The sequence below is a fragment of the Hemitrygon akajei genome, chromosome 11 (genome assembly GCF_048418815.1).
Source record: "Hemitrygon akajei chromosome 11, sHemAka1.3, whole genome shotgun sequence".
In the NCBI taxonomy this organism is placed as follows: domain Eukaryota; kingdom Metazoa; phylum Chordata; class Chondrichthyes; order Myliobatiformes; family Dasyatidae; genus Hemitrygon; species Hemitrygon akajei.
Genome location: NC_133134.1, coordinates 56188010 through 56213895, shown reverse-complemented (window position 1 = coordinate 56213895; position 25886 = coordinate 56188010). Strand labels below are relative to the sequence as shown.

Genomic DNA, 25886 nt, shown 5'->3' with positions numbered 1-25886 from the left:
AGCTTCCACAGTTCTCTGGGGCAGTAAATTCCACAGCCCCACTACCCTCTGAGTGAAGAAATTTCTCCGCATCTCAGTCCTGGAACGGCATCCCCTTATTTTAAGATTATGTCCCCTAGTCCTAGTTTCACCCATCATTGGGAACATTCTCCCTGCATCCACCCGATCAAGCCCCTTCACAATCTTATATGTTTCAATAAGATCGCCTCTCATTCTTCGGAACTCCAATGAGTAGAGTCCCAATCTACTCAACCTCTCATCATACATCAACCCCCCCCATCCCCGGAATTAACCTAGTGAACCTTCTCTGCACTGCCTCTAGAGCCAGTATGTCCTTTCTTAAATATGGACACCAGAACTGCACGCAGTACTCCAGGTGTGGTCTCACCAATACCCGGTACAACTGCAGTAAGACCTCCCTGTTCTTATACTCCATCCCCCTAGCAATAAAAGCCAGCATTCCATTGGCCTTCTTGACCACCTGCTGCACTTGCATACTAACTTTTTGTGTTTCCTGCACCAGGACCCCCAGATCCCTTTGCACAGAAGCACTTTCCAGTTTCTCTCCATTTAGATAATAACTTGCTCTATTATTTTTCCTGCCAAAGTGCAAGACCTCACACTTGTCAGTATTATATTTCATCTGCCAAATGTCTGCCCAATCACTCAGCCTATCTATGTCCCCCTGCAGGGTTTCAATGTCCTCCGCACTCATTACACTCCCTCCCATCTTTGTGTCATCAGCAAACTTCGATACGTTGCACTTAGTCCCTTTCTCCAAATCATTAATATAGATTGTAAAGAGTTGGGGTCCCAACACCGATCCCTGCGGAACACCACTAGTCACCAACTGCCAGTCTGAGAATAAACCATTTATCCCAACTCTCTGTTTTCTGTTAGAAAGCCAATCCTCTACCCATGCCAGAATATTATCCCCAATCCCATGATTTTTTACTTTAAGTAATAATCTTTGGTGTGGCACCTTGTCAAATGCCTTTTGGAAGACCAAATACACCACATCCACTGGTTCCCCTTTATCTACCCTATATGTTATGTCCTCAAAGAACTCCAACAAATTTGTCAAACATGACTTCCCTTTTGTAAAGCCATGCTGACTTTGTCCTATTAAGCTATGTTTATCCAAATGCCCTGTTACTGTTTCCTTAATTATCGATTCCAACATTTTGCCAACCACAGATGTTAGGCTAACTGGCCTATAATTCCCAGCCTTCTGTCTATTGCCCTTTTTAAATGAAGGAGTTACATTAGCATTTTTCCAATCTGCCGGGACCATTGCCGAGTCCAGCGAGTTTTGAAAAATTATCACTAATGCATCCACAATCCCGACCGCTACTTCCCTTAAGACCCTAGGATGCAAGCCATCTGGTCCAGGGGATTTATCCACCTTCAGTCCCATTAATTTATCAAGTACCATTTCCTTGGTGATTTGAATCGTAGTTAGCTTCTCTCCCCCTAGAGCCCCCTGTTTATCCAGTGTTGGGATATTTTGAGTGTCCTCTACTGTAAAAACTGATACAAAATATTTGTTCAGCGTTTCCGCCATCTCCATGTCCCCTACCATTAATTTCCCGGTCTCATCTTCTAGGGGACCAACATTTACTTTAGTCACCCTTTTTCTTTTTATGTAACTATAAAAACTCTTACTATCTGCTTTTATGTTTTTCACCAATTTACTTTCATAATCTATCTTCCCCTTCTTAATCAATCTTTTTGTTATTTGCTGCTGATCTTTAAAAGCTTCTCGATCTCCAATCTTCCCACTAGATTTAGCTACCTTATATAACTTTCTTTTTAGTCGTATACTTTGCTTTATTTCTTTACTTAGCCACGGATAACTATTTTTTCTTTTACACCCTTTTTTCTTCAGTGGAATATATTTTTCTTGATAGTTGTAAAATAACTCCTTAAATATACACCACTGATCAAGTACCGATCTACCCTTTAATCTATTTTCCCAATCCATCTTAAGCAATTCCGCTCTCATACTATCATAGTCTCCTTTATTTAAGCTCAGTACGCTTGTTTGAGATCCAACCCTCTCATCCTCTAATTGAATATGGAATTCGACCATGTTATGGTCACTCATTCCAAGGGGATCCTTTACTAGGAATTTTTTATTAGTCCTGTCTCATTACACAGGACCAGATCTAAGATTGCTTGCCCCCTTGTCGGCTCAGTAACGTATTGTTCAAGGAACCCATCCCGAATACACTCAATAAACTCTTCTTCAAGGCTGCCGTGTCCGACTTGATTAGTCCAGTCAATATGAAAGTTAAAATCCCCCATAATTATAGCTGTTCCCTTATTACAAGCCCCAACTATTTCCTGATTTATGCTCCGACCAACTGAGTTACAGCTGTAACAAATACTGTCATGGATGTAAGGTGCCTGTGAGAGGAAGGTGTGTTTGAGGTGTCTTTTAGAAGGTGGTGTGTGGGATGTATCTCTCAGAGGAAGGTGTGTTGGGGCCAAAAAGGGAATTAATTAGAACCTGCTACTCTTAGAAAACAGAGATTAGTACAGCCTTGAACCTCCTCCCCATAGAAATATACAAATTGCTACTGATCGATGAGTACTGAATCGCTCCCTTGCTGCCCTGAAAGGGCTCCTTTTGTTCCTATATAACAGTGTTAAAGTGCTGCATAGTCTCTTGTAAGCCTCCTACTTCCACAGCAGGGGTCGGGGTTTACTGGCCGGAGAACAGTGAACCACTGCTCTAACTCTCAGACCTTCAGGCAGTTGATTCCTTGCCAGTTTCTAAGTTAAGTGATCACTGTAAATTGCCTCCGTGTTGCCAGGTGGCAGGAGAATAATGCAAAAGGAAAAATAGGATGAGAGCAGCTGAGCGATCTATGCTCAGTGTGGCCACAGTGATCTGGATGGCTTGATTGATTCCACGTCCATGACTCTATCGGTTTATGGGGGCTCGTGGAGGGTCTTTATTTGGCAGGTTTGAGCGAGTCAGCGGGTGTCCAGGTGCTCACAACTAAGTTCCAGCAGTCGCCCTCCTTGCCACGCCATCTCCAGCTAGAAAGGAAGATGGTGCTGTGGGAGTTGATGTCCTGTTGGTTTTTGAAGTGTTGTTTTGGAGCTGGTGAATGGGAAACCTGATGCACTGGCACATTTATATTGTTACATTTGGAGCTCCGGCCAGTGGGTGACTGGGGGGGGGGGGGGGGCACAGCCCGGGAATCTGAATCCTGAGCTTCTCTCATTTGCAGGGGGTGGGATTTTTGGGTTGCTGTGCTTCAATAACCATTTCCGACGCACCTCTGCCATCTTACTGGGAGTCATCGCGCATCTCCTGGGATTCTACCTAATTTTCCTCATGATACCAGATGATGCTCCGATCACCAGTGCCGACAGCAGTCACGGCAAGCCGTACCTGTTTCCCAGGTGAGTCACCGTTGTGAACCTGCGGTCATGGCTAGGGCCACCCTTTCCCAGCACCTCTTCCCAACTCTGTACACTGTGCCCAATTTTTAACCATTCAATTGCGCAGTAATGCCTCAAGATCCACACTGCCTGATGTGACGTAGACCAAGGTTTGTCTCAACGTTCAGTGGAGAGGAGCAGAGGTTTGATGGGACAGTGCTGTGGGCAGAACAATGGCAGCAACAGCAGAGCTGCTCCTTACAGATCCAGTGACCCGGGTTCAGTGCTGTCTGTGTGGAGTTCGCACGTTCTCCCCGTGTATAGGTTTTCCCCCACATCACAAAAGTGTGTTCGTTTGTAGGACAATTGGCCACTGTAAATTGCCTCTGATGGTAGAATCTGAAGGCAGTTGGTGAGAATGGGGTTAGAATAGTCTACAGGGAAAATTACTTGGGGAATGGAATTGCTCTGGGACCTGGATTAAACTCAAAATGGCATCTTTCTAATGAATAGGTGTGGCAATCTGTAACAGAGTGTGAAATGGTGGCAGGATTAGGAGAGGCAGTTGTGAGCTGGTCAGGCTGGTGAGAGCTGCAACTGGAGGGAATGGGGACAGATTCCCTTACTGAGCGAAATGCCCACTACAAGTTGATCACAAATCCCTCTGTTTGAAAAAAAAATGCTACCTTGTTCACCCACATCCTTCATTAAAGAAAATCTGCAATTATTCCAGAGCCTGGGTGCTTACCTGGCTTGTAGCTGAGAGGATGGTCCATTGTGAAGTGACCGAGGGTAGAAGTCACATTATCAGACCAGTGCAGTGGGTCAAGTATAGAGCTTAGCGTGACTATCACAGAGAAAAAGCTGGACATATCAATAAACGGGCCTGTATTTATAAAAAGAGAGGCACAAGACAGCAGATGCTGGAATCTGGAGCAATTCGAAAGGTGCTGGAGGAATTTAACATGTCAAGCAGCATCTATGGAGGTAAATTGTTGAATCTCTTTTTCCCTCCATAAGTGCTGCTTAATCCGTTGAGTTCCTCCAGCACCTCTTGTGTTATAAAATAATTCTAGAAATACTCTGCAGGTCAGCTGGCCTGTGAGGAGGGAAGTTGAGTTAATACTTCAGGTCTGATTATCATTCACCTGAGGCAAATGTTATTTTTTCACAGTCCTGCTGTGGCATTGGTGATCAGCTTCCTGCTAGGCCTGGGTGACAGCTGCTTTAACACCCAGCTCTACAGCATCATTGGTATCCTGTACTCTGAGGAGAGTGGGCCTGCTTTTGGCATCTTCAAATTTATACAGGTAGAGTGAGTGGAGATATAATCTGTGAGTATACAGTTACTGACTTCATTCTCATTGGCGCATGATGCTAACAACAATATTGCTACAGCATCTGGCATACACAGTCACAGGAAATGTAGAGGAGGGTTGACCCAAAAATAGAGCAGCAGCGATGATTTAGCGGTGAGTGATAACTTGAAAAAAACCAGCAAAATAATAAGCCACGAGGGACCACAAAACAAGAGAAAAAAGGTATTAAACACCACGGGCAACAAGGTGAGGAGCAACTGGTAGAGGCTGGCCGGTTCATTGGGTGAACAAGGACTGTGGATGCGAGCAGGGTTTAAATAGGCTGCAGGTGATGTACCAGGAACAAGTGGCAGGTGATTCCTGTTATCTGGGTACAGACTGTGAGGGGCAGGCCTGACCCATGACTTGCCGATGCGTGATTCACATTCATGCTGTGTTATGATTCCTATCACACCAAGCTGAGATGCATATCTGCAAGGAGGTTTGCTAATGCTATTGGGGAGGGTTTAAACTAGATTTGCAGGGGTTGGGAACCGACATGAAGAGGCAGAGGATGGGGCAGTTGGAGCACAAGTAGAGACAGCTTGTAGGGAGTTTGTGAGGAAGGATAGGCAGATGTTAGAGCAAAGATGCACTCAGCCTGATGGTTTGAGATGTGTTTATTTTAATGCAAGGAGTATCATAAACAAGGCGGATGAACTTAGAGCGTGGATCAATACGTGGAACTGTGACGTTGTGGCCATTACAGAGACTTGGATGTCTCGGGAGCAGGAATGGCTGCTGAGTGTGCCAGGCTTTAGATGTTTCAAAAAGAACAGAGAAGGAGGCAAAAGAGGTGGAGGGGTGGCATTGCTGATTAGGGCAGTGTGTCACAGCTGCAGAAAAGGAGGAAGTCATGGAGGGATTGTCTACTGAGTCAGTGTGTGTGGAAGTCAGAAACAGGAAAGGGGCAATAATTGTACTGGGTGTTTTTTGTAGACCCCCCCAATAGTAACAAGGATATCGAGGAGCAGGTAGGGAGGCAGATTCTGGAACAGTGCAATAATAATAGCATTGTTGTGATGGGAGGTTTTAACTTTCCTAATATTGATTAGCATTTCCTTATCGCAAGGGGTTTAGATGGGGTAGAGTTTGTTAGGTGTGTTCAGGAAGGTTTCCTGACACAATATGTAGATAAGCCTACAAGAGGAGAGGCTGTACTTGATCTGGTATTGGGAAACAAACCTCCAGGTCTCTCAGTGGGAGAGCATTCTGGAGATAGTGATCTCAACTCTATCTCCTTCACCATAGCATTGGAGAGGGATAGGAACAGACAATTTGGGAAAACGTTTAATTGCGGTAGGGGGAAGTATGATGCTATTAGGCTGGAACTTGGGAGCAGATGTTCTTGGGGAAATGCACTGCGGAAGTCTTGCATGGAGCTCTGCAAATGTATGTTCCATTGAAGCAGGGAAAGGATGGTAGAGCTAAAGAACCATGGTATACAAAGTATGCAGAAAATCTAGTTAAGAAGAAAAGAAAAGCTTACGGAAGTTTCAAGAAACTAGGCACCGTTAGAGCTCCAGAAAATTACGAGGTTGCTAGGAAGGAGCTTAAGAATGGAATTACAAGAGCCAGAGGGGGTCATGAGAAGGCCTTGGTGAGCAGGATTAAGGAAAACCCCAAGGCATTCTACAAGAATGTGAAGAGCAAGAAGATGAGCTGTGTGAGAATAGGACCGATCAGGAGTGATAGTGGAAATGTGTGCATGAAGTCAGAGGAGATAGCAGATTTACTTAATGAATACTTTGCTTCAGTGTTCACCAGGGGAAAAGACCTTGTCAATTGTAGGGATGACTTACAGTGGACTGAAATGCTTGAGCAAATAGACATTAAGAAAGAGGATGTGCTGGAGCTTTTGAAGCGCAATAAGTTAGATAAGGCACCAGGACCAGATGAGATGTACCCCAGGCTACTGTGGGAAGCGAGGGAGGAGATTGCTGAGCCTCTTGTGATGACCTTTGCATCACCAATACGGGTGGGAGAAGTACTGGGGGATTGGAGGGTGGCAAATGTTGTTCCCCTTTTCAAGAAAGGGAGTAGAGATAACCCAGGAAATGGTAGACCAGTGAGCCTGACTTCAGTGGTGGGCAAGTTGTTGGAGAAGATCCTCAGAGGCAGGATTTATGAGCACTTGGAGAGACATAATCTGATTAGGAATAGTCAGCATGGCTTTGTCAAGGGCAGGTCGTGCCTTGCGAGCGTGATTGAATTCTTTGAGGAAGTAACAAAACACATTGATGAAGGTAGAGCAGTAGATGTAGTGTATATGGATTTCAGTAAGGCATTTGATAAGGTTCCCCATGCAAGGCTCCTTCAGAAAGTAAGGAGGCATGGGATCCAAGGAAACCTTGCTTTGTGGATCCAGAATTGGCTTGCCCACAGAAGGCAAAGGTGGTTGTAAATGGGTCATATTCTGCATGAAGGTCGGTGCCTAGTGGTATTCCGCAGGGATCTGTTCTGGGACCCTTCCTTTTTGTGATTTTTATAAATGGATGAAGAAGTAGAAGGGTGGTTTGCTGGTGATACAAAGGTTGGAGATGTTGTGGATAGTCTGGAGGGTTGTCAGAGGTTACAGCGGGACATTGATAGGATGCAGAACTGTGCTGAGAAGTGGCAGATGGACTTCAACACAGATAAGTCTAAAGTGGTTCATTTTGGTAGGTGCAGTTTGAAGACAGAATATAATATAAATGGTAAAACTCTAAGCATTGTGGAGGATCTGAAAGATCTTGGGGTCCATGTCAATAGGACACTCAAAGCTGCTACGCAGGTTGACAGCGTTGTTTAGAAAGCGTATGGTGTGTTGGCATTCATCAACCATGAGATCAAGTTCAAGATCCGTGAGGTAATGTTACAGCTATATAAGAGCTTGGTCAGACCCCACTTGGAATACTGTGCTCAGTTCTGGTCACCTCACTACAGGAAGGATGTGGATACTATAGAGAGAGTGCAGAGGAGATTTACAAGAATGTTGCCTGGATTAGAGGGTGTACCTTATGAGAATAGGTTGAGTGTACTTGGCCTTTTCTCCTTGGAGTGACGGAGGATGAGGGATGACCTGATAGAGGTGTATAAGATGATGAGAGGCTTTTTCCCAGGACTGAAATGGCTAACAGAAGGGGGCATAATTTTAAGGTGCTTGGAAGCAGGTACTGAGGGGATGTCAGGGGTAAGTTTTTCACACGGAGCGTGGTGGATGCGTGGAATGGGCTGCTGGCAGCAGTGGTGGAAGTGGATACAATAGGGTCTTTTAAGAGCCTCTTAGATAGGTACATAGAACTTAGAAAAATATAGGGTTATGCACTAGGGAAATTTTAGGCAGTTTCTAGATTAGGTTACATGGTCGGCACAACATTGTGGGCCGAAAGGGCCCCTAATGTGCCGTAGATTTCTATGTTCATATCAAAGTGAACTATTACATTGTACACTGAGTGATTTTTTTAAATCACTCAGCTGAAGTATGCAGGACTCTGAGTTTTAATAAATGTCACACTGAGCTGAGCTGGGAGACTCCCCACAGTGAGGAGACATTTCAGAGCTTAAAAAGGGGCCACGCTGAGCAACAAGACAGGACGCTCTGATCTAAGCCAGGAATCACACTGAACTATGGAGGACAGCATATCTCAGTATGATCTCTATCAATTCTCAGTTGATCAGAGCACTGTGAACGAAGGTACAGCTCACAGTGCTCGAACACTTATCACTGAGCTATCACATATACCACACTGTGCCACTATTGGTACCATAGTGTCACAGAACTACAGAGCAGAGAAACAAGGGCCTTTACCCAAACTTGTCCATGCCAACCAAGGTGCCTGCCTCAGTGAGTCCCAATATCCCTCCAGATATTTCCTCCCATGAACCTGTTCAAATGTATTTTAAATTTTGTAGCTGTACCTCCCTCCCAGTTCCTCTGACAACCATACACCCACCACCCTATGTGTAAAAACTTACCCCTCAGACCCCCTTTAAATCTTTCCCCTCTTTCTTAAACCTATCCCCTCTAGCTTTCACCTCTCCTACCCTGGGAAAAGGCTGTGACCATCCACCTCATCTCTGTCCCTCACGATTTTATAAACCTCTTGAGATCATCTCTCAGCCTCCTATGCTTCAGGGAAAATTTATCTCCAGCGTATCTACTGTAGTTTCTGCTTAGAATTTAAGTCCTCTAGTCCTGCCAACATCTGTGTCAATCTAGCTGTGTCCTCTCTGGCTGATTCGCATCCTTCCTAAAGCACGGTGACCAGTACTACGTACTCCAAGTGCAATCTCACCAGTGTATTATAAAATTGTACTCTATGTTCCCATCAAACGCAGTACAAGTTAAGATCCCTACCACACTGGACTACAATACATGTCCAGTAACTGCTTCCTAGGTTGATAGCTTCCTGCTGTACCTGGAGATGATCTGTTATTATTTAGATTATTGCAGTGACATATCAGAAATAAACCATTTTTAGCTTCATGCCAGAGTGGGTTTATGATTTTAGAGGTGAAATGCATTTGTAAGGTTTATGCCTCGTCGGAGGATTTTCTGTTTGGATGATGATGCTTTAAATGTTGATGCTTTATATGGCTGTGTTATATCTGGATATCCTACACTTAGGGCAGCACAGTAGTGCCGTGGTTAGCACAACACTTTACAGTACCAGCGACCTGGGTTCAATTCCCACCACTGCCTTTAAGGAGTTTGTACGTTCTCCCCGTGAGCATGTGGATTTCCTCCCAGAGTCCAAAGGTTGGTAGGTTAATTGGGCATTGTAAATTGTCCTGTGATTGGGTGAGGATTAAATCGGGGAATTGCTGGGCAGCATGGCACGAAGGGCTGGGAGGGCCTATTCTGCATTGTGCCTCAATGAATAAATACAGGTTAGTGGATGTGTCGTTAGCTCCGGGGTGTGGCGTTAGCTCCGGGTTGTGGCGTTAGCTCCGGGGTGTGGCGTTGGCTCCGGGGTGTGGCGTTGGCTCCGGGGTGTGGCGTTGGCTCCGGGGTGTGGCGTTGGCTCCGGGGTGTGTCGTTGGCTCCGGGGTGTGGCGTTGGCTCCGGGGTGTGGCGTTAGCTCCAGGGTGTGGCGTTGGCTCCGGGGTGTGGCGTTGGCTCCGGGGTGTGTCGTTAGCTCCGGGGTGTGCTTGGCCTAAATGTAACCACTGTCCTCAGTGATGTGACTCTGTTTCTTTGACTTTCAGTCTGTTTCTGCCGCAGTGGCTTTTGGGTACAGCAACTACCTGGCGTTGTCACTACAACTGCTCATCCTCACCATCTTCTGCTTCTTTGGCACAATCTCCTTTTTTATCACAGAGAAAATTGAAGCCAATGCACCGGACCTGCTAGATTTCTGACCTTAACAATGCAGCCATTAAGTGCAAGTGAAAGGAATGGCAAGAAAGCAGGGACTTCCAGGGAATAAAATGGGGAAAATTCTCTGAAGCAGATTGTCAGGATGTATCAGCTCTCTGGCTGTAGTGGGATCACTGATGCCCACTGCTGGCAGAAAGAGCATTTCCAACCAACATTTTGCAGACACTCAATTGATCAAGTGGTCTGGTGTCTCTGTTTATAATGACGAAGACAGAAATAAGCAGTAGTTCAAAGCATCTGAACTGTTTTTTTATCTTCCCTATTGCTGGAAGGGTCAGGAAAACTGAAGGACACAGATATAAGGTGTTTGCTAAATGGTGTGCAATAACAGAAAATGCTGACAACACTCAGCAGGTCAGGCAGTATCTGTGGGAAGAGAAGCAGAGTTAATGTTTCAGGTTGGAGACCCTTCGTTGGAACTGGGGAAGAGAGAAAACAAGTTAGTTTTAAGTCTCAGAGAATATTAAGGGGCACAAAGTAGAGCAAAGGGAAAGTGAGGGTGAGGTTCGGGTTGCTTGATTTTGGATTACTCCAGCACATACATAGCTGACAGGCTAACATTGCAAGTTGAAAACCCTTCATCAAAACTCTATTTCTGTTTCTACAGATGCTAACTGATCTGTTAAGTGTTACAGCACTCTTCTTATTTCAGATGTCAATGTCTTTTAACAGCCTCTTCGATAGGTACATGGAGCTTTGAAAAATAGAGGCTATGTGGTAGGGAAATTCCAGGCAGCTTCTAGAGTAGGTTACATGGTCAGCACAACATTGTGGGCCGAAGGGCCTGTAATGTGCTGTAGATTTCTATGTTTCTATGCTTTATTTCCATTATCTGCAGCTTTGTTTTAAATTTTCGCTTTAAGCAGAGAGTAGTTACAATCTGCAACCCTGTCTCTGCAAAGGAGCAAAAAGCAGATTATTAGCAGCCTTCTTTAAAACTTTGTTTATAGAGGGTACAACAAGGAAGATCACCATGTTATGCGTTGGAACGATTGTATTGAGATAAATTATAACCTGGATTGCTACTCTTTTCAAGACAGCAAATAAATATACACTGTTGTAAAAGCTCCAAATGACCATGTTTTACTGTCAAGCACAGCTGTGTATTGATGGTCATCTTTCCTGTGGATTCAGCTGACTATTGGTTATTATGTGACTTAAATAACAAATTCAGTTAACTAAATTCGCAAGTTATAAAATAATATTGCATTTGTTCCTGGAATGACCTCCAGGGTCTACTAGGCAACCCCACAACTTAAAAATTCTTACTTTTACATAATTCAAATCTCTCCCTCTCTCTGTAATCTCCCTCAACCTGACAATCTCTGAAATATATCCTCCACCATTTGTCCTCTATCACATCAGCTATTGTAATCATGGCGCTATTGTTGCCTCATTTTACAGAGGAGCTTTTCATCATTATACTACATGGTCACCCAAGAATAAAGTTCACGGTGACATCCTGCAAACTATGGAGAAATTCCCACGATCACAGGTACCACTTGCCTATGAAATTAAACATCAGCAATGCAATTTGCAATGCTGGCAGTCTTTGGCTACTTGAGGAAAAGTCTGTTTGAAGATCAAACCTGTAAAACAAAACACCTAGCCTCTCAGGCAGGAGTGAACCCGCTCATCTGACTGCATCCGAGATAGAGACTATTCACAGAGCTGCCATCAATGTTTCTGCATATTTCACCAAATTCACCGTCAAGTCTGGCAAATCAAAATCAGTGTCCTGTCCCGGGCCATCGCATATATTAGGAGCAAGAGTAGGCCACTCACTATTATTTATGAATGTCATTCTGTTGCTGATCTCTCTGCATCTATGTTCTACTGGCAGTCGACAGCTTTACTTATCTGGGCAGTAATCTATCACGAGCGGTGAACATAGATGCAGAGATCAGCAACAGAATTGCCAAAGCCAGTGCCGCCTTTGGGAGACTCCGAGAGAATGTATGGGAGCGGAGAGGACTCAGTCTTACCACCAAGCTGAGGGTCTACCGAGCAGTGGTTCTCACCACCCTCCTCTATGCCAGCGAGACCTGGACTGTCTACAGCAGACACGCTAAACAGCTCAACCACTTCCACTTGAGCTGCCTCCGCAGACTTCTCCACGTACGATGGCAGGACAAAGTCCCAGACACGGAGGTCCTGGAGCGGGATAGCATCCACAGCGTCTACTCCCTCCTACAGAAAGCCCAAGCCAGATGGGCTGGCCATGTCGTCAGGATGTCTGACAGTCGACTACCAAAACAGCTGCTGTATGGAGAACTGAGCCAGGGCAAGCGCTCAGTTGGAGGGCAGAAGAAACGTTTCAAAGACTGCCTCAAAGTGTCCCTCAAAGACCTCAACATCAATCCCAGTAGCTGGGAATCGCTTGCTCTGGACCGCCCAACCTGGTGGAGCAGGACCACTAAAGGAGCGTGTGCAGCAGAAATCAGACGCACCACAGAGGCTCAGAGGAAACGCGCCGTGCGCAAGGCTCGAGCTACCTCCACTTCCACTGCAGCACCTACCCTCATGTGTCCCACATGTGGGCGAGCTTTCAGGGCCCGGATTGGCCTCACCAGTCACCTCCGGACCCACAGTCACAAACCCTCCACCTGACAGAAGTCGTGGTCATCTTCGACTCCGAAGGTCGAACAACAATAACAATGAGTATCATAAATGACCTGTTCGTAACTTCAGCTCTGCATTTGTTAACCCATAGTAACCTTTCACCCCCTTACTGTTTGTATTTACTTCTGCATTTTAACATACAGTATTCCAAAGATCTAATTCTGGCTTTGAGGTGCAGATTTTCAAAGACACACAGTCCTCTATTTTTATGTGGTAACCCCATTTGTTTTAGACAATGGCCCCTAGTTCATGATTCTCCTACAAAAAGGAACATTCTCTCCACATGAATCCTCACAATTTAGATGTCTGAATCAGGCTGATTCTCATTCAGAGTTAGGTTTAATATCACCGGCATATGTCATGAAATTTGATTTCTTTGCAGTGGCTGTACAATGTTATACATAATAATAGAGAAACTGAGTTACAGTAAATATCTGTATGTTTATAATAGTTATATTAAATAAGTAGCACAAACATAAATATTTTTTAAGAAGTAGTGAGGTGGTGTTCATGGGTTCAATGTCCATTCAGAAATTGAATTGCAGAGGGGAAGAAGCTGTTCCTGAATTGTTGAGTGTGTGTCTTCAGGCTCCTGTACCCCCTCCCTGATGGTAACAGTGAGAACACAGAATGCCCTGGGTGATAGGGGTCATGAATGATGGACACTGCCTTTTTGAGGCATCACTTCTTGAAGATGTCCTGGATACTATGGAGGCTAGTGCCCATGATGAAGCTGACTAAGTTTACAAATCTCTGTAGCTTATTTAGATCCTGTGTAGTAGCCCCCCCTTGATATCAGACAGTGATACAGCCAGTTAAAATGCTCTCCACAGTATATCTGTACATTTGTGAGTGTCTTTGATGACATAACAAATCTCCTCAAACTCCTAATGCAATATAGCCACTGTTGTGCGGAGGATGAGAGGTGACCTGATAGAGGTGTATAAGATGATGAGAGACATTAATTGTGTGGATAGTCAGAGGCTTTTCCCCAGGGCTGAAATGGCTAACACAAGGGGGCATAGTTTTAAGGTGCTTGGAATCAGGTACAGAGGAGATGTCAAACATTTGTTTGTTGTTTGTTTGTAAGGCAGAGAGCGGTGAGTGCGTGGAATGGGCTGCTGGTGACAGTGGTGGAGGTGGATATGATAGGGTTTTTTAAGAGACTCCTGGATAGGTACATGGAGCTTAGAAAAATAGAGGGCTATGGGTAACGCGAGGTAATTTCCAAAGTAAGTACATGTTTGGCACAGCATTGTGGGCTGAAGGGCCTGTATTGTGCTGTAGGTTTTCTATGTTTCTCTGCATCTATAGGTTAGGTCAGTGGTTCCCAACCTTTTTTTGGCCATGCCCCACCTAATCACCTCTAAAATCCTGATGCCCCCTGTGGTGATATATAAATCTTATTATTCAAAAAGTGAACTCCTATTCACCTGGAGGAAGCCTAAAAGACCATTAACTTGGTTTAAACAAGCTTCCAAAGAACATGGCATTCATGAAAGAGAAAAATAAAAGAACCAAAGGACTGTTAAAGTTCTGAGGAAGAAATTACTAAGAAATTGTAAAAAAAACATTAAGTGATATTAAAATAATAATAATAATAAATAAATAAAACAATGCCAATTCGTTTCTACAGCATACAAAGACAGATACACCGTTTAAAAGAGATGACGCAATGTACACACCTTCACACCACCAAGAACCGAAAGCTACTGCAAAAAGCAGCATTGGCGCGACCTCGTACGAGTTTCTTACGCGTTTGAACTTGTTCATTCATTCCTTCCTACATCAGTCAATTCATTAATTTAATTATGAAAGCCATTTGATGGTTGTAATGATGGTGATACACTATATATACAGTACATATGCAATTACACATGTACATACACACAAGTATTTTTATGTATGCATACTGTATATACACATATGTATTAACTTGCACACACACTCATACTCACACAGACTTACTAGAAAAAATGCACTGTTAATAACTCATTCTCGAATTTCCCCCCTTAAAAATCAAATTACCCCCCTGTGGGGCGTACGCCCCACGTTGGGAACCACTGGGTTAGGCCCAGGATAGATCCTCAGAGATAGTACTGACACCCAGGAAATCGCTCACTCTTTCCACTTCTGAGCCCTCTATAAAGACTGGTGTGTATTCCCTCATCTTGCCCTTTCTGAAGTCCACAATCAGATCTTTGATCTTACTAACATTGAGTGCAAGATTGTTGCTGCAACACCACCCAACTAGATGATATACCTCATTCCTGTACGCCCTCTCGTCACCATCTGAAATTCAGCCACCAATAGTTGTATCGTCAGCAAATTTATAGATGGCATTTGAGGATACAGACTCAGTTTTTCCAACCTTACCTCACGTCTACCTGTCCATTCAAAGTATTAGTTCAGTAGCCTTTTCTTAACAGCTTCCATCACATTAACATCCTTCCCTAAATAAGGAGACAGGTATTACACACAGGTGTAATCACACCTAATGCCCTGTATTCATTCATACGTCACATCTAATCTCCGATATTGTTGAAGCATAACTTTCCTACTTTTGGATTCATTTCCCCAGAGGTAAGCAATAGCATTTTGTTACTTCTTGTACTTGCCAATGAGTCTTTCGGTGAATCATGCACTGGATTATCCTGACCCTCTGCATCTCAGGGATTCGCAGTCTCTCACTGATTACATTAAAAGTTTTTTTATTTGGTTGGAGATCCCTAGCACCGAGGCCCCAATGGTGATCATTCTGTTCCTTTCAGGAAGCCAAGCAATTTGCGTTGCGTGATACAAGACTCTCCAAACAGACATTGCATTCCGCATCCTGCCGCAGCAAGAGCTTAGCAGACCTTTTTGAAAAAGTGCCTTATCCCTGCTGACTCCTAGGAACCCCTGACCCATGATTCAAAGTGAGCGAGTGGATATTTCCATTAGTGGGGGAGTCTAGGACCAGAAGACACAGCCTCAGAACAGCAGGATGTCCCTTTAGAACACAGGAGGAATTTCTTTAGCCAAAGGGTGGAGAATGTCAGAGTCATAGAAAAGTGCAGCACAGAAGCACATCTTTTGGCCCTTCTAATCTGTGCCAAACCATTTAAGCTGCCTAGTCCCATCAACCTACACCCAGACCAGAGTTCTGCATAACCCTCCCATCCAAGTACCTATCGACCTCACATGCCCCACTTGCACTGACAGCTTGTTCCACACTCTCATGACCCTCTGAGTGAAGAAGTTTTCCCTCATGCTTCCCTTAAACATTTCACCTTTCACCCTAAACCCAAGACCTCTAGTTGTAGTCCCACACAACTTCTGTGGAAAAAGCTTGCCTGCATTTACCCTATCTATACCTTTGATAATTTTGTACACCCCCATCAAATCTCCCCCCAATCATCTACATTCCAAGGAGTAAAGTCCAAACTTATTCAATCTTTCCTTACAAATCAGGTCCTCCAATCCTGGAAACGTCCTTGTAAATTTTCTCTGTACTCTTTCGATTTTACTTACATTTTTCCTGTAGGCAGGTGACCAAAACTATACACAGTACTCCAAATCAAGCCTCACTAACATCTCATACAACTTCAACCATATGATCCCAACTCCTGTACTTAAAACCTTGATTTATGAAGGCCACCGTGCCAGAGGTTTTCTTTACCCATCTACCATTGACACCACTTTTCAATGAATTATGGACCTGTATTTTCAGATCCCGTTTGTTCTACCACACTCCTCACTGCCCTACCGTTCACTGTGTATGTCTACACTGGTTGGTCCTACTGAAGTGCAACATCTCACACTTGTCTGCATTAAATTCCATCTTCAGCCCATTTTCCAGCTGGTCCAGATCCTGCTGAAAACTCTAATAGTCCTCCTCGCTGTCCACTACACCCCCAATCTTGGTGTCATCTGCTGATCCAGTTAACCATATTATCATCCAGATCATTGATATAGAAGAGGACAAACAACAGTGGACTGGACAGCATTGATCCCTGTGGCACACCACTAGTCACAGGCCTTCAATCAGAGAGACAGCCATCTGCTACCACTCTCTGACTTCTCCCACAAAGCCAATGTCTAATCCGATTTACTACCTCATCTTGAATGCCAGGCGACTGAACTTTCCTGACCAACTTCCCATGCGAGACCTTATCAAAGGCCTTGCTGAAGATAACATCCACTGCCCTGCCTTCATCAACTTTCCTGGTAACCTCCTCGAAGAACTCTAATAGATTGGTTAGACATGACCTATCATACACAAATCCATGCAGACTATCCCTCATTTGTCCCTACCTATCCAAATAATCATATATCCAGTTCCTCAGAATACCTTCCAATAGCTTCCCATTACTGATGACAAGCTCACTGACTTGTAATGTTTAGAGGCTTTCTTAAAGAGTGGAACAATATTAGCCATCCTCAAATCCTCCTGTATCTTACCCATCACTAGAGCCCCTGCATTTTCTGCACTTGCCTCGCTCTGGGTCCAAGGGAACATTTTGTCAGGCCCTGGGGATTTATCCACCCCAAACTGCCTCAAGACAGCAAACACCTCCTCCTCCGTAATCTATATAGAGCCCAGGAAGTTGAAGCTACTTTGCTTCACTTCTATAGACTCTGTGTTTGTTTCCTCAGTAAATACAGATGCAAAAAGCACTTAAAGTCTCCCCCATCTCTTTTGGCTCCACACATGGATTACCATTCTGATCTTCCATCCAGGGGACCAATTCTGTCCCATCAATCCTTAAGATATCTGTAGTATCTCATGGGATTCTCCTTCACCTTGTCTGCTAGAGCAACCCCTTCTTTTAGCCCTTCTGCTTTCTTTCTTAAGCATTCTCTTGCTGTCACAACCACGGATTCGACAGCGCAATAGATACGGCAATTGCGCTTGTGAATTTGCACGTCAGCTAATTATTATTTCTTTGTGATAGTATTTAACTCCATACTTGTCGTCGTAGTGCTTGTCGAGACTTGGACAGAGCACAGCAACGCTTTGCTGCCTGTTTGCTTTCAACCTTCCCTGAGAAATTGGACTGTCGAGTCAACTGACTCTGAAGACCAGCGGTATTCGTTTAATGTTCAGTTCTTTTCAGCCGCAGTGTAGGCTTCGTTTCCCATTTGGGGGTTTTAGTTAATGGCCTTGTTTGGCATAATGTTTATTGTTTTAATTTCCCTTTTGATACTGTTTGCATTAAAGTCAGTGTCTCTCACTCCGCACTTGGGTCATATCCGAACTTGCATTTCTTATACTCCATAAGCACCTCATTTTTTCTGACCTACCTATACCTGCAATGTACCTCCTTTTTTTCTTAACCAGGGCCTTAATTTCTCTTGAAAACTAAGGTTCCCTAAACCCGTTATCCTTGCCTTTTATTCTGATAGGCTTTATACACTCAAAATTTCACTTTTGAAGGCCTTCCACTTTGCCAGAAAGCAGCCAGTCCCAAGCCACAGTAGCCCAGATCCTTTCTGATACTATCAAACTTGGCCCTTCTCCAATTTAGAATCTCAAACCTTGGACTGGACCTTCCTTTTTCTACTACAAACCTACAGACTCCCACAGCTACCTAGACTATTCCTCCTCCCACCCTGTCTCCTGCATAAATGCTATCCCTTTCTCTCAATTCCTCCGCATCTGCTCTCAGGATGAGGCCTTTCATTCTAGGACAAAGGAGATGTCTTCCTTTTTTAAAGAAAGAGGCTTCCCTTCATCCACTATCAACTCTGCCCTCCATCACGTCTCCCGTATTTCACACACCTCTGCCCTCTCCCCATCCCCCCGCCAGCCCACCAGGGATAGAGTCCCCCTGGTCCTCACCTATCACCCTACCAGCCTACAGATCCAACGTATAATCCTCCGTAACTTCCGCCACCTCCTACGGGATCCCACAACCTCTCCCCCCCCCCCCCCCCCCCCCCACTCTCGGCTTTCCACAGGGATCGCTCCCTACGCGACTCCCTTGTCTATTCATCCCTCCCCACCGACCTCCCTCCAGGCACTTATCCCTGCAAATGGAAGAAATGTTACACCTGCCCCCACACTTCTTCCCTCACCACTATCCTCAGGTGAGGCACCACTTCACCTGCGAGTCAGCTGGGGTGATATACTGTATCAGGTGCTCCCAATGTGGCCACTTATACATTGGGGAGACCCGCCACAGACTGGGAGACCGTTTCGCCGAACACCGGCACTCAGTCCTCCAGCAGTGGCGGGATCTCCCTGTGGCCACACACTTCAATTCCACAGACCACTCCCACTCCGACATGTCTGTCCATGTCCTCCTCTACCGTCAAGATGAGGCCACACGCAGGTTGATGGAGCAATACCTTATCTCCAGCCTAGGTAGCCTCCTACCTGCCGGCATGAACATTCAACTCCGTTGATACCCCTGCCCCCCCTTACCCCATCCCTATCTATAATTTTAGTCTGGTTCTCTTTCTCTCTCTTTTCCCCCCTCACTATAATCTCCCCCCCAGCCCTACCTTTCTTTCTCTTTTATTTCCCTAAATTCTCCACCTTCCCCCTAGCCCATTTCCCTCCAGCCTATCACTTCCCAGCTCTCTACTTCATCCCTCCCCCTACTTCTTATCCCCCCCTCGACCATCCCATGTTACTTCACTCCTGATGAAGGGTTTCAGCCCGAAATGTTGTCACTACCTCCTCCCATAGATGTTGTCTGGCCTGCTGAGTTCTGCCAGCATTTTGTGTTTTACTTTCTTTTTCCATATTTACTTTGTGATTGTGATTACTTGATGCAAAAAGTTCCCTACACAAACTTCTGTCTCCTGCCCTGTCTCATTCCCTAATAGCAGATCAAGTATCACACACCCTCTTGTTGGGACTTTTATATAATGATTAAGAAAACTTTCCCAAACACATTGAACAAACTCTATCTACCGTAGTTCTTTTACAGTATGGGAGTCCCAGTTAATCTGTGGAAAGTTAAAACCACCTACTATAATAACCTTGTTTCTTGCAACAGTCTGTGATCTCTCTATAAATTTGTTCCTCGAAATCCCACAAACTATTGGTTGGTCTGTAATCTAGCCCCATTAATGTGGCCATACCTTTTGTTACTTCTCATTTCCACCCATAAAGCTTCACTAGACAGTTCTCCAGTCTGTCCTGACTGCGCACTGCCACGACATTTTCCCTGACTAGCAATGTCACCCCTCCTCCTTTAATCCCTCCTGCTCTGTTGTGCCTAAAACAATGGAAGCCCAGAATGCTGAGCTGCCAGTCCTGCCCCTCCTGCAACCAGGTCTCACTAATGGCTACAATATCATAATTCTATGTGTTACTCCATGTCCTGAACTCATCTGCCTTTCCTACAATACTTTTGATTCCTGACTTCATCTAATGTCTTAACAACTTGTCTCCATTCTGGCACTCTGGTTCCCACCTCCTGCAACTCGAGTTTAACACCTCTCTGCCCCAGTGAGTCTGTGGAATTCCTTGCCAGAAACGGCTGTGGAGGTCAAGACATTGAGCATAGTTAAAGTGGAGAATAAGTTCTTGATTAGCAAGGTGGTCAAATGTTACAGGGAGAAGGCAGGAGAATGGGGTTGAGAGGGAAAATAAATCAGTTGTGAGTGAATGCAGCAGATTTGATAGGCCAAATGACCTAATTCTGTCCCTATTTCATATGGTATTGTTAAATACCTTGTGACTGTTTGTTTGGGATATGGAGCCTCACAAAACACCCACCCACACTGCCTGGCTAAGCAACAGCACTGGCATTGTCTGTGAGCCCACGATGGATTCACCAGCTGCATTAAAACCCATAGAATGGAAATGGAAGCAAGTCATCCTTGACTTCAAGGGACTGCTCAAGAAGAAAGAGTAGCCTAAATATAGTAAACTTTCCACAAGCACCCAACAGTTGTGGTAACAATCAATATCTGCAAATCAAAAGTCTTTTATCAACTTTCCCCAGCTACTGTGCATGCTCCGATGACAATAATAGTTCAGAGTGAGGAAATAGAAATTATGGACTACTTACCATATCACAGAAACTATTCCTCAATGAAGACAGAAATTTATCAGTTTTCAGTGTAACACAGGGGTGTCAAACTCATTTTAGGTCACGGGCCGGATTGAGCAAAATGCAGCTTCATGCGGGCTGGATCAGTCGGACGCGTGCAAACGCAGCTTTCGTTGCCTCCGTTTTTTCAGCCTGCTCTCATGTGTCTCAGTCTCTGCTATAACTACAAAGTGTTTCACTTTACAAATTCCGTTTCTTATGAAGAAGACTGCCGAATAAACACTAAAAACCCTGAAAACCTGGTACTTGAATAAACTCAGCATTAGCCATATCATACACCATAGGCGCTTTGATTAATGGGGCCAGCTTTAATAGTAATTAGATATTATCTCGTGGGCCAAAGATAATTCCACCGCGGGCCGGATTTGGCCCGTGGGCCTTGAGTTTGACATATATGGTGTAACAACACAGCCATGGTCAATTGAGGAGAAGTGTTTCAAGATCAGGACTTCAGATGTGGTTGAAAACTCATAGTCTACCAGATAGTAGTAATCCCTGCCTTCCTATATACTCCTCAGACCTGAATTACCTGCAACAGGCACCTTAAGGAACTGGAAAGATACCATCTTTAAAATGTCTCTAAAATGTCTTCCACACCCATTAAAAGTATAAAGAAATTTCCCAAGTAATTCCTCCTCGACCAACATCCCCAGTGATCTGTCCTGGGCCAGAAGTCACTTGCTTGACTTCAATCTCCCAAAACCACCTCTTTATTCCAAGTTCCGTCATGGGAGGAAATATGAGTTGAACTGAGGATTCAAGGATGTTCAAAGTAAATTTATCATCTGTCCATATGTGTCACCATATACAACCCTGAGATTCGTAATTTCCCTTTAAGCAATGTGCTTTTAAACTGCCTTAGTGAACTAGTGATTTCATGATCTTCTGAAGGACCCAGTGGACATAACTCTCAGGCATGCAGGTACAGCACCTTTAAGGTGGTTGAAGATATGTTGCCATGGCTGAAAGAGACGGAGGAGGAGAGGACTCCGAGCCAGGCTGAAACACAGATGAAGGAGTCTCCCTCTATACAGCATCTTGTTAGCAAATGTACAGTTGCTGGAGAAGAAGAAGATTAAGGACCTTAAGGGCAGTATTGCTGTATTGGAGGAAATGAGGAATTGCTGTGTTCTATGTTTCACAGAGACGTGGTTCACTCCAAACACATCGGATGCATCAATAAGGATGGCATCCGTTAGTCTCGCGAGACCATGGATCTGCACCTGGAAAGTCTTGCTTCAGCCTCTCCAGGGTGCAGGCCTGGGTAAGGTTGTATGGAAGACTGGTAGTTGCCCATGCAGTGAGTCTCCCCTCTCCACAACACCGATGTTGTCCAAGGGGAGGTCCAGGGCTGATACGGCTTGGCACCTGTGTTGTTGCAGGAGTTGCCAGAGTGAGGTGGAAGACAACGTCGGACTGCCTTAGGGACTCCAGCTCCGGATTTGTCCTCAGGGTTTACTCCCGAAGCCTCTCCCGTGAGTGGGTATGGCCGCAGGGCAGCGGAGGATTGAAATCAGAGTTTTCCCTCTCTTAGATGGACTGCCTTCCCAGGCTGATGAGCTCCGTCTACCCAAAGATTTCTTAATACACAGAATGGATCGAACTGCTGATTTGGAGAAGGCAAAAGGTGGAGGCCTGTGTTTCATGATAAACTCCTTCTGGTGCTTGAACAGAGTGGTTTTGCCATATTCTTGTTCCCCCAACCTGGAAAATCTAACAATTAAGAGCTGACCATTCTACTTACCTAGAGAGCTCTGGCCACAGTTTACATACTGCCAAAAGCTGGCATAAATTAAGCACTCGAGATTTCGAATGCTGCCATTACCAAATGAAAAACAGACCACTCTTACACATTTCAAGTCATAGTCAGGGACTTCAGTCAGGCTTGTTTGAAAAAAATCTCTGCCTAATCATCACCAGAATATAACTGCAGCACCAGGGATTGCAACACACTGGACCACCGCTCTCCCACAATAAGGAATGCCTATGGTTCTATGCCCAGACCGCATTTCAGGAAATCTGATCACTTGTCTCTCCCACATTTCTCCATCTCTCTCACCATTTATCTCATTCACAATCTCTTCCTCACTCTTGGTTTACTTCAAATTCTTCACCTTTCTTAATTTTTCTCTCTCATAGTATTTGGCTCTCTCTTCTTCGTGTAAAGCTTAATGGCGTTTGGCAGACCAACACAAGGGCATTACCGACACCTACTGAGCTGGAGTGAGGAACAAACAGGAAATAAACCCATTAAATATCCCCCTAGAAAAAACAAATAATATTAAAACATCTCACACAAAATGCTGGTGGAACACAGCAGGCCAGGCAGCATCTATAAGGAGAAGCACTGTCGACGTTTCGGGCCGAAACCCTTCGTCAGGACTAACTGAAAGGAAAGTTAGTAAGAGATTTGAAAGTAGTGGGGGGAGGGGGAAATGCGAAATGATAGGAGAAGACCGGAGGGGGTGGAAAATTCCCCCTAGAAAAAAACAAATAATATTAAAACGTCTAATGCTTTTCAGAAAGTCAAATATGCACTGATATACTGTACATTATGTTTACAGTGATGTAACAACCGTTCTATATGAAACACCTCATTGGAACTGCATTCTAATATAGAGCATGCTGCACTGTTTCTTGATAAGTGCACTCCCTACAAAAGCCTAGATCATGAATATTAATTCTGAACAAGGAAGTATTCAAACTAGTACGTCCAGTAATGTAAACATGTAGGTATTACTTGTTTCCTCCTCTTACACCAGTTGGGTTCCCACCATCCTCTGAATTTTATATAAATGCTGCCCTTTCTTTATCTTATCCCAAATTTGTTGCTGCAGTGACTGAACACTTTTTAATTTTGGCTTTCACCTCCCCTTATGCAACTATATTTACATGCGACACACACAAAGTTCTGGAGGAACTCAGCAGGCCAGGCAGCATCTACGGAAAAGAGCATTGTCGACATTTCTGGCCGAAAACCTTTGGCAGGACAGGAGAGAAAAGAGATTTAAAAAGGGGGGGGTGAAAGAGAGAGAGGGAAACACAAGGTGAGAGGTGAAACCTGAGGGGGAGGGATGAAGTAAAGAGCTGGGAAGTTGATTGGTGGAAGAGACAGAAGGCCATGGAAGAAATAAAAGGAGGGAGGAGCACCAGGGGGAGTCGATGGACGGGCGAGGAGACAAGGCGAAAGGGGGAAGACAGGATGGGAAATGGTGAAGGGGGGGAGGCATTACCAGAAGTTTGAGAAATTGATGTTCATGCAAACAGGTTGGAGGCCATCCAGACCGAATATAAATCTGAGCGTGGCTTCATCACAACGGTGGAGGAGACCATGGATTGTCATATCGTAATGGGAAGTGGAATTACTGGGAGGTCCCGCTTGTTCTGGCAGATGAGGCGTAGATACTTGGTGAAGCGCTCTCCCAATCCATGTCAGGTCTCGCTGATGTACAGGAGGCCACACCGGGAGCACCAAACAGTAAATGAGCCCAACAGACTCACAGGTGAAGTGTCGCCTCAGCTGGAAGGACTGTTTAGGGCCCTGCCTGGTAGTGAAGGAGGAGGTGTAGGGGCAGGTGTAGCACTTGTTCTGTTTGCAAGGATAGGTGCCAAGAGGGAGATCAGTGGGGAGGGACAAATGGACAAGGGAGTCACGTAGGGAGTGATCCCTGCGAAAGTGGGAAATGGGGCGGAGGGGAGAAGGGGAAGATGTGTTTGGTGGTGGGATCCCCTTGGAGATGGGAATTACAGAGAATTATGTGCTGGACGTTGAGGTTGGTAGGTGAGGACAAGAGGACTCCCATCCCTGGAAGGGTAGCAGGAGGGTGGGGTGAGGGCAGATGTGCGTGAAATGGAAGAGATACGATTGAGGGCAGTGTTGATGATGGAGGAAGGGAAGCCCCTTTGTTTGAAAAAGGAGGACACCTCCTTTGTTCTAGAATGAAAAGCTTCATCCTGAGAGCAGTTGCGGCAAAACGGAGGGATTGACAGAAGGGGGCTGGTGTACTTACAAGTAACAGGGTGGGAAGAGGTTTGTCTAGGACGGTAGCTGCGAGAGTCCGTGGGTTTATAATAGGTAGCAGTGGATAAACTGTTTCCTGAGATAGAGATTGAGAAAGGGGAGGGAGGTGTCGGAAATGGATTATTTCTACATTTACATCGCTATTTGAAGTGATTGCTTGCCTAGGTTTGGCACCTTGTTTCCTTCAAACCCAACATGGGCAGGGGCCCGTGTACAAGCCCAGACACTGCAGCCTGTCTGGTTTACAATCTGAAATACCGGTTTCAGGATTTGTCAAATCTAGAGTCAGAACACGGAAGAGCTGAATAAGGGCGGACTTCTTTGACCCATTTTAAGGCTGAAATGAGAGCAGCCATCTCAACTGTGAATGCTGAAACTTTTGTCTAATGTTCTATCTTGCTATTCACCTGAAACTGTGGAACAGAAACACCTGACCGACCCGTCACTGGATCTTTTGAACCGTCTGTGCAGATATGCAAGAAGCCATAATATTTGCTCTACATGTATTGCTGAACTGACTATGCTACTGATATACAATCACTCCATCTAGATCTTTTCTTAAACTTTTAAGTTACCAATAAGGGGGAAAACTTCCATGGAGGGATGACAGAAAGGGGAACACTGGGATCACATTCCACATTAAGCAAGCCAAGATTCCTTGCCCATTCATTTCCCATCGACCTAAAACTGAAGACTTTACCAAAGCGGTGCTCCGAACCATTCCCAATATTGGATGACCAATTTTATGTCCTCTTACATTATGTCAGCAGGTTTGGATATGGCCCAAGTGAGAGACACTGAAGCAGGACGATAGTTCACAGACTTTAATGTGAACAGTGTTAAAGGTAAAGAAAACAATAATCGCTAGGCCAAACAGGGCCGTTAACTAGAACTCTCAAAATGGAACACGAAACCTACACTGCGGCTGAAAAGAACTAAGAATTAAACGAATACTGCCGGTCCTCAGATTCAGTTGACGCGACAGTGCAATTACTCAGGGAAGGCCAAATGCAGACAGCCAAGAGTTGCTGTATCCAAGTTTCGACAAATAGTACGGCAGAATGAATGGAGTTAAA

General features: G+C 44.9%; 1 protein-coding gene across 3 annotated transcripts in view; it reads left to right on the top strand.

Annotated features, from left to right (window-relative positions):
- LOC140735634 (UNC93-like protein MFSD11) overlaps nucleotides 1-11168 on the top strand; it is a 73714-nt gene extending 62546 nt beyond the window's left edge. For all 3 annotated transcript variants that reach the window (XM_073060911.1, XM_073060913.1, XM_073060914.1), the window contains 3 exons: nucleotides 3243-3417; nucleotides 4571-4706; nucleotides 9945-11168. In XM_073060911.1, the coding sequence (XP_072917012.1) occupies nucleotides 3243-3417; nucleotides 4571-4706; nucleotides 9945-10097 (464 nt within the window). In that variant the 3' untranslated portion in view covers nucleotides 10098-11168. The remainder of the gene's footprint in view (nucleotides 1-3242; nucleotides 3418-4570; nucleotides 4707-9944) is intronic.
- The last annotated feature ends 14718 nt before the right edge of the window (nucleotides 11169-25886 follow it).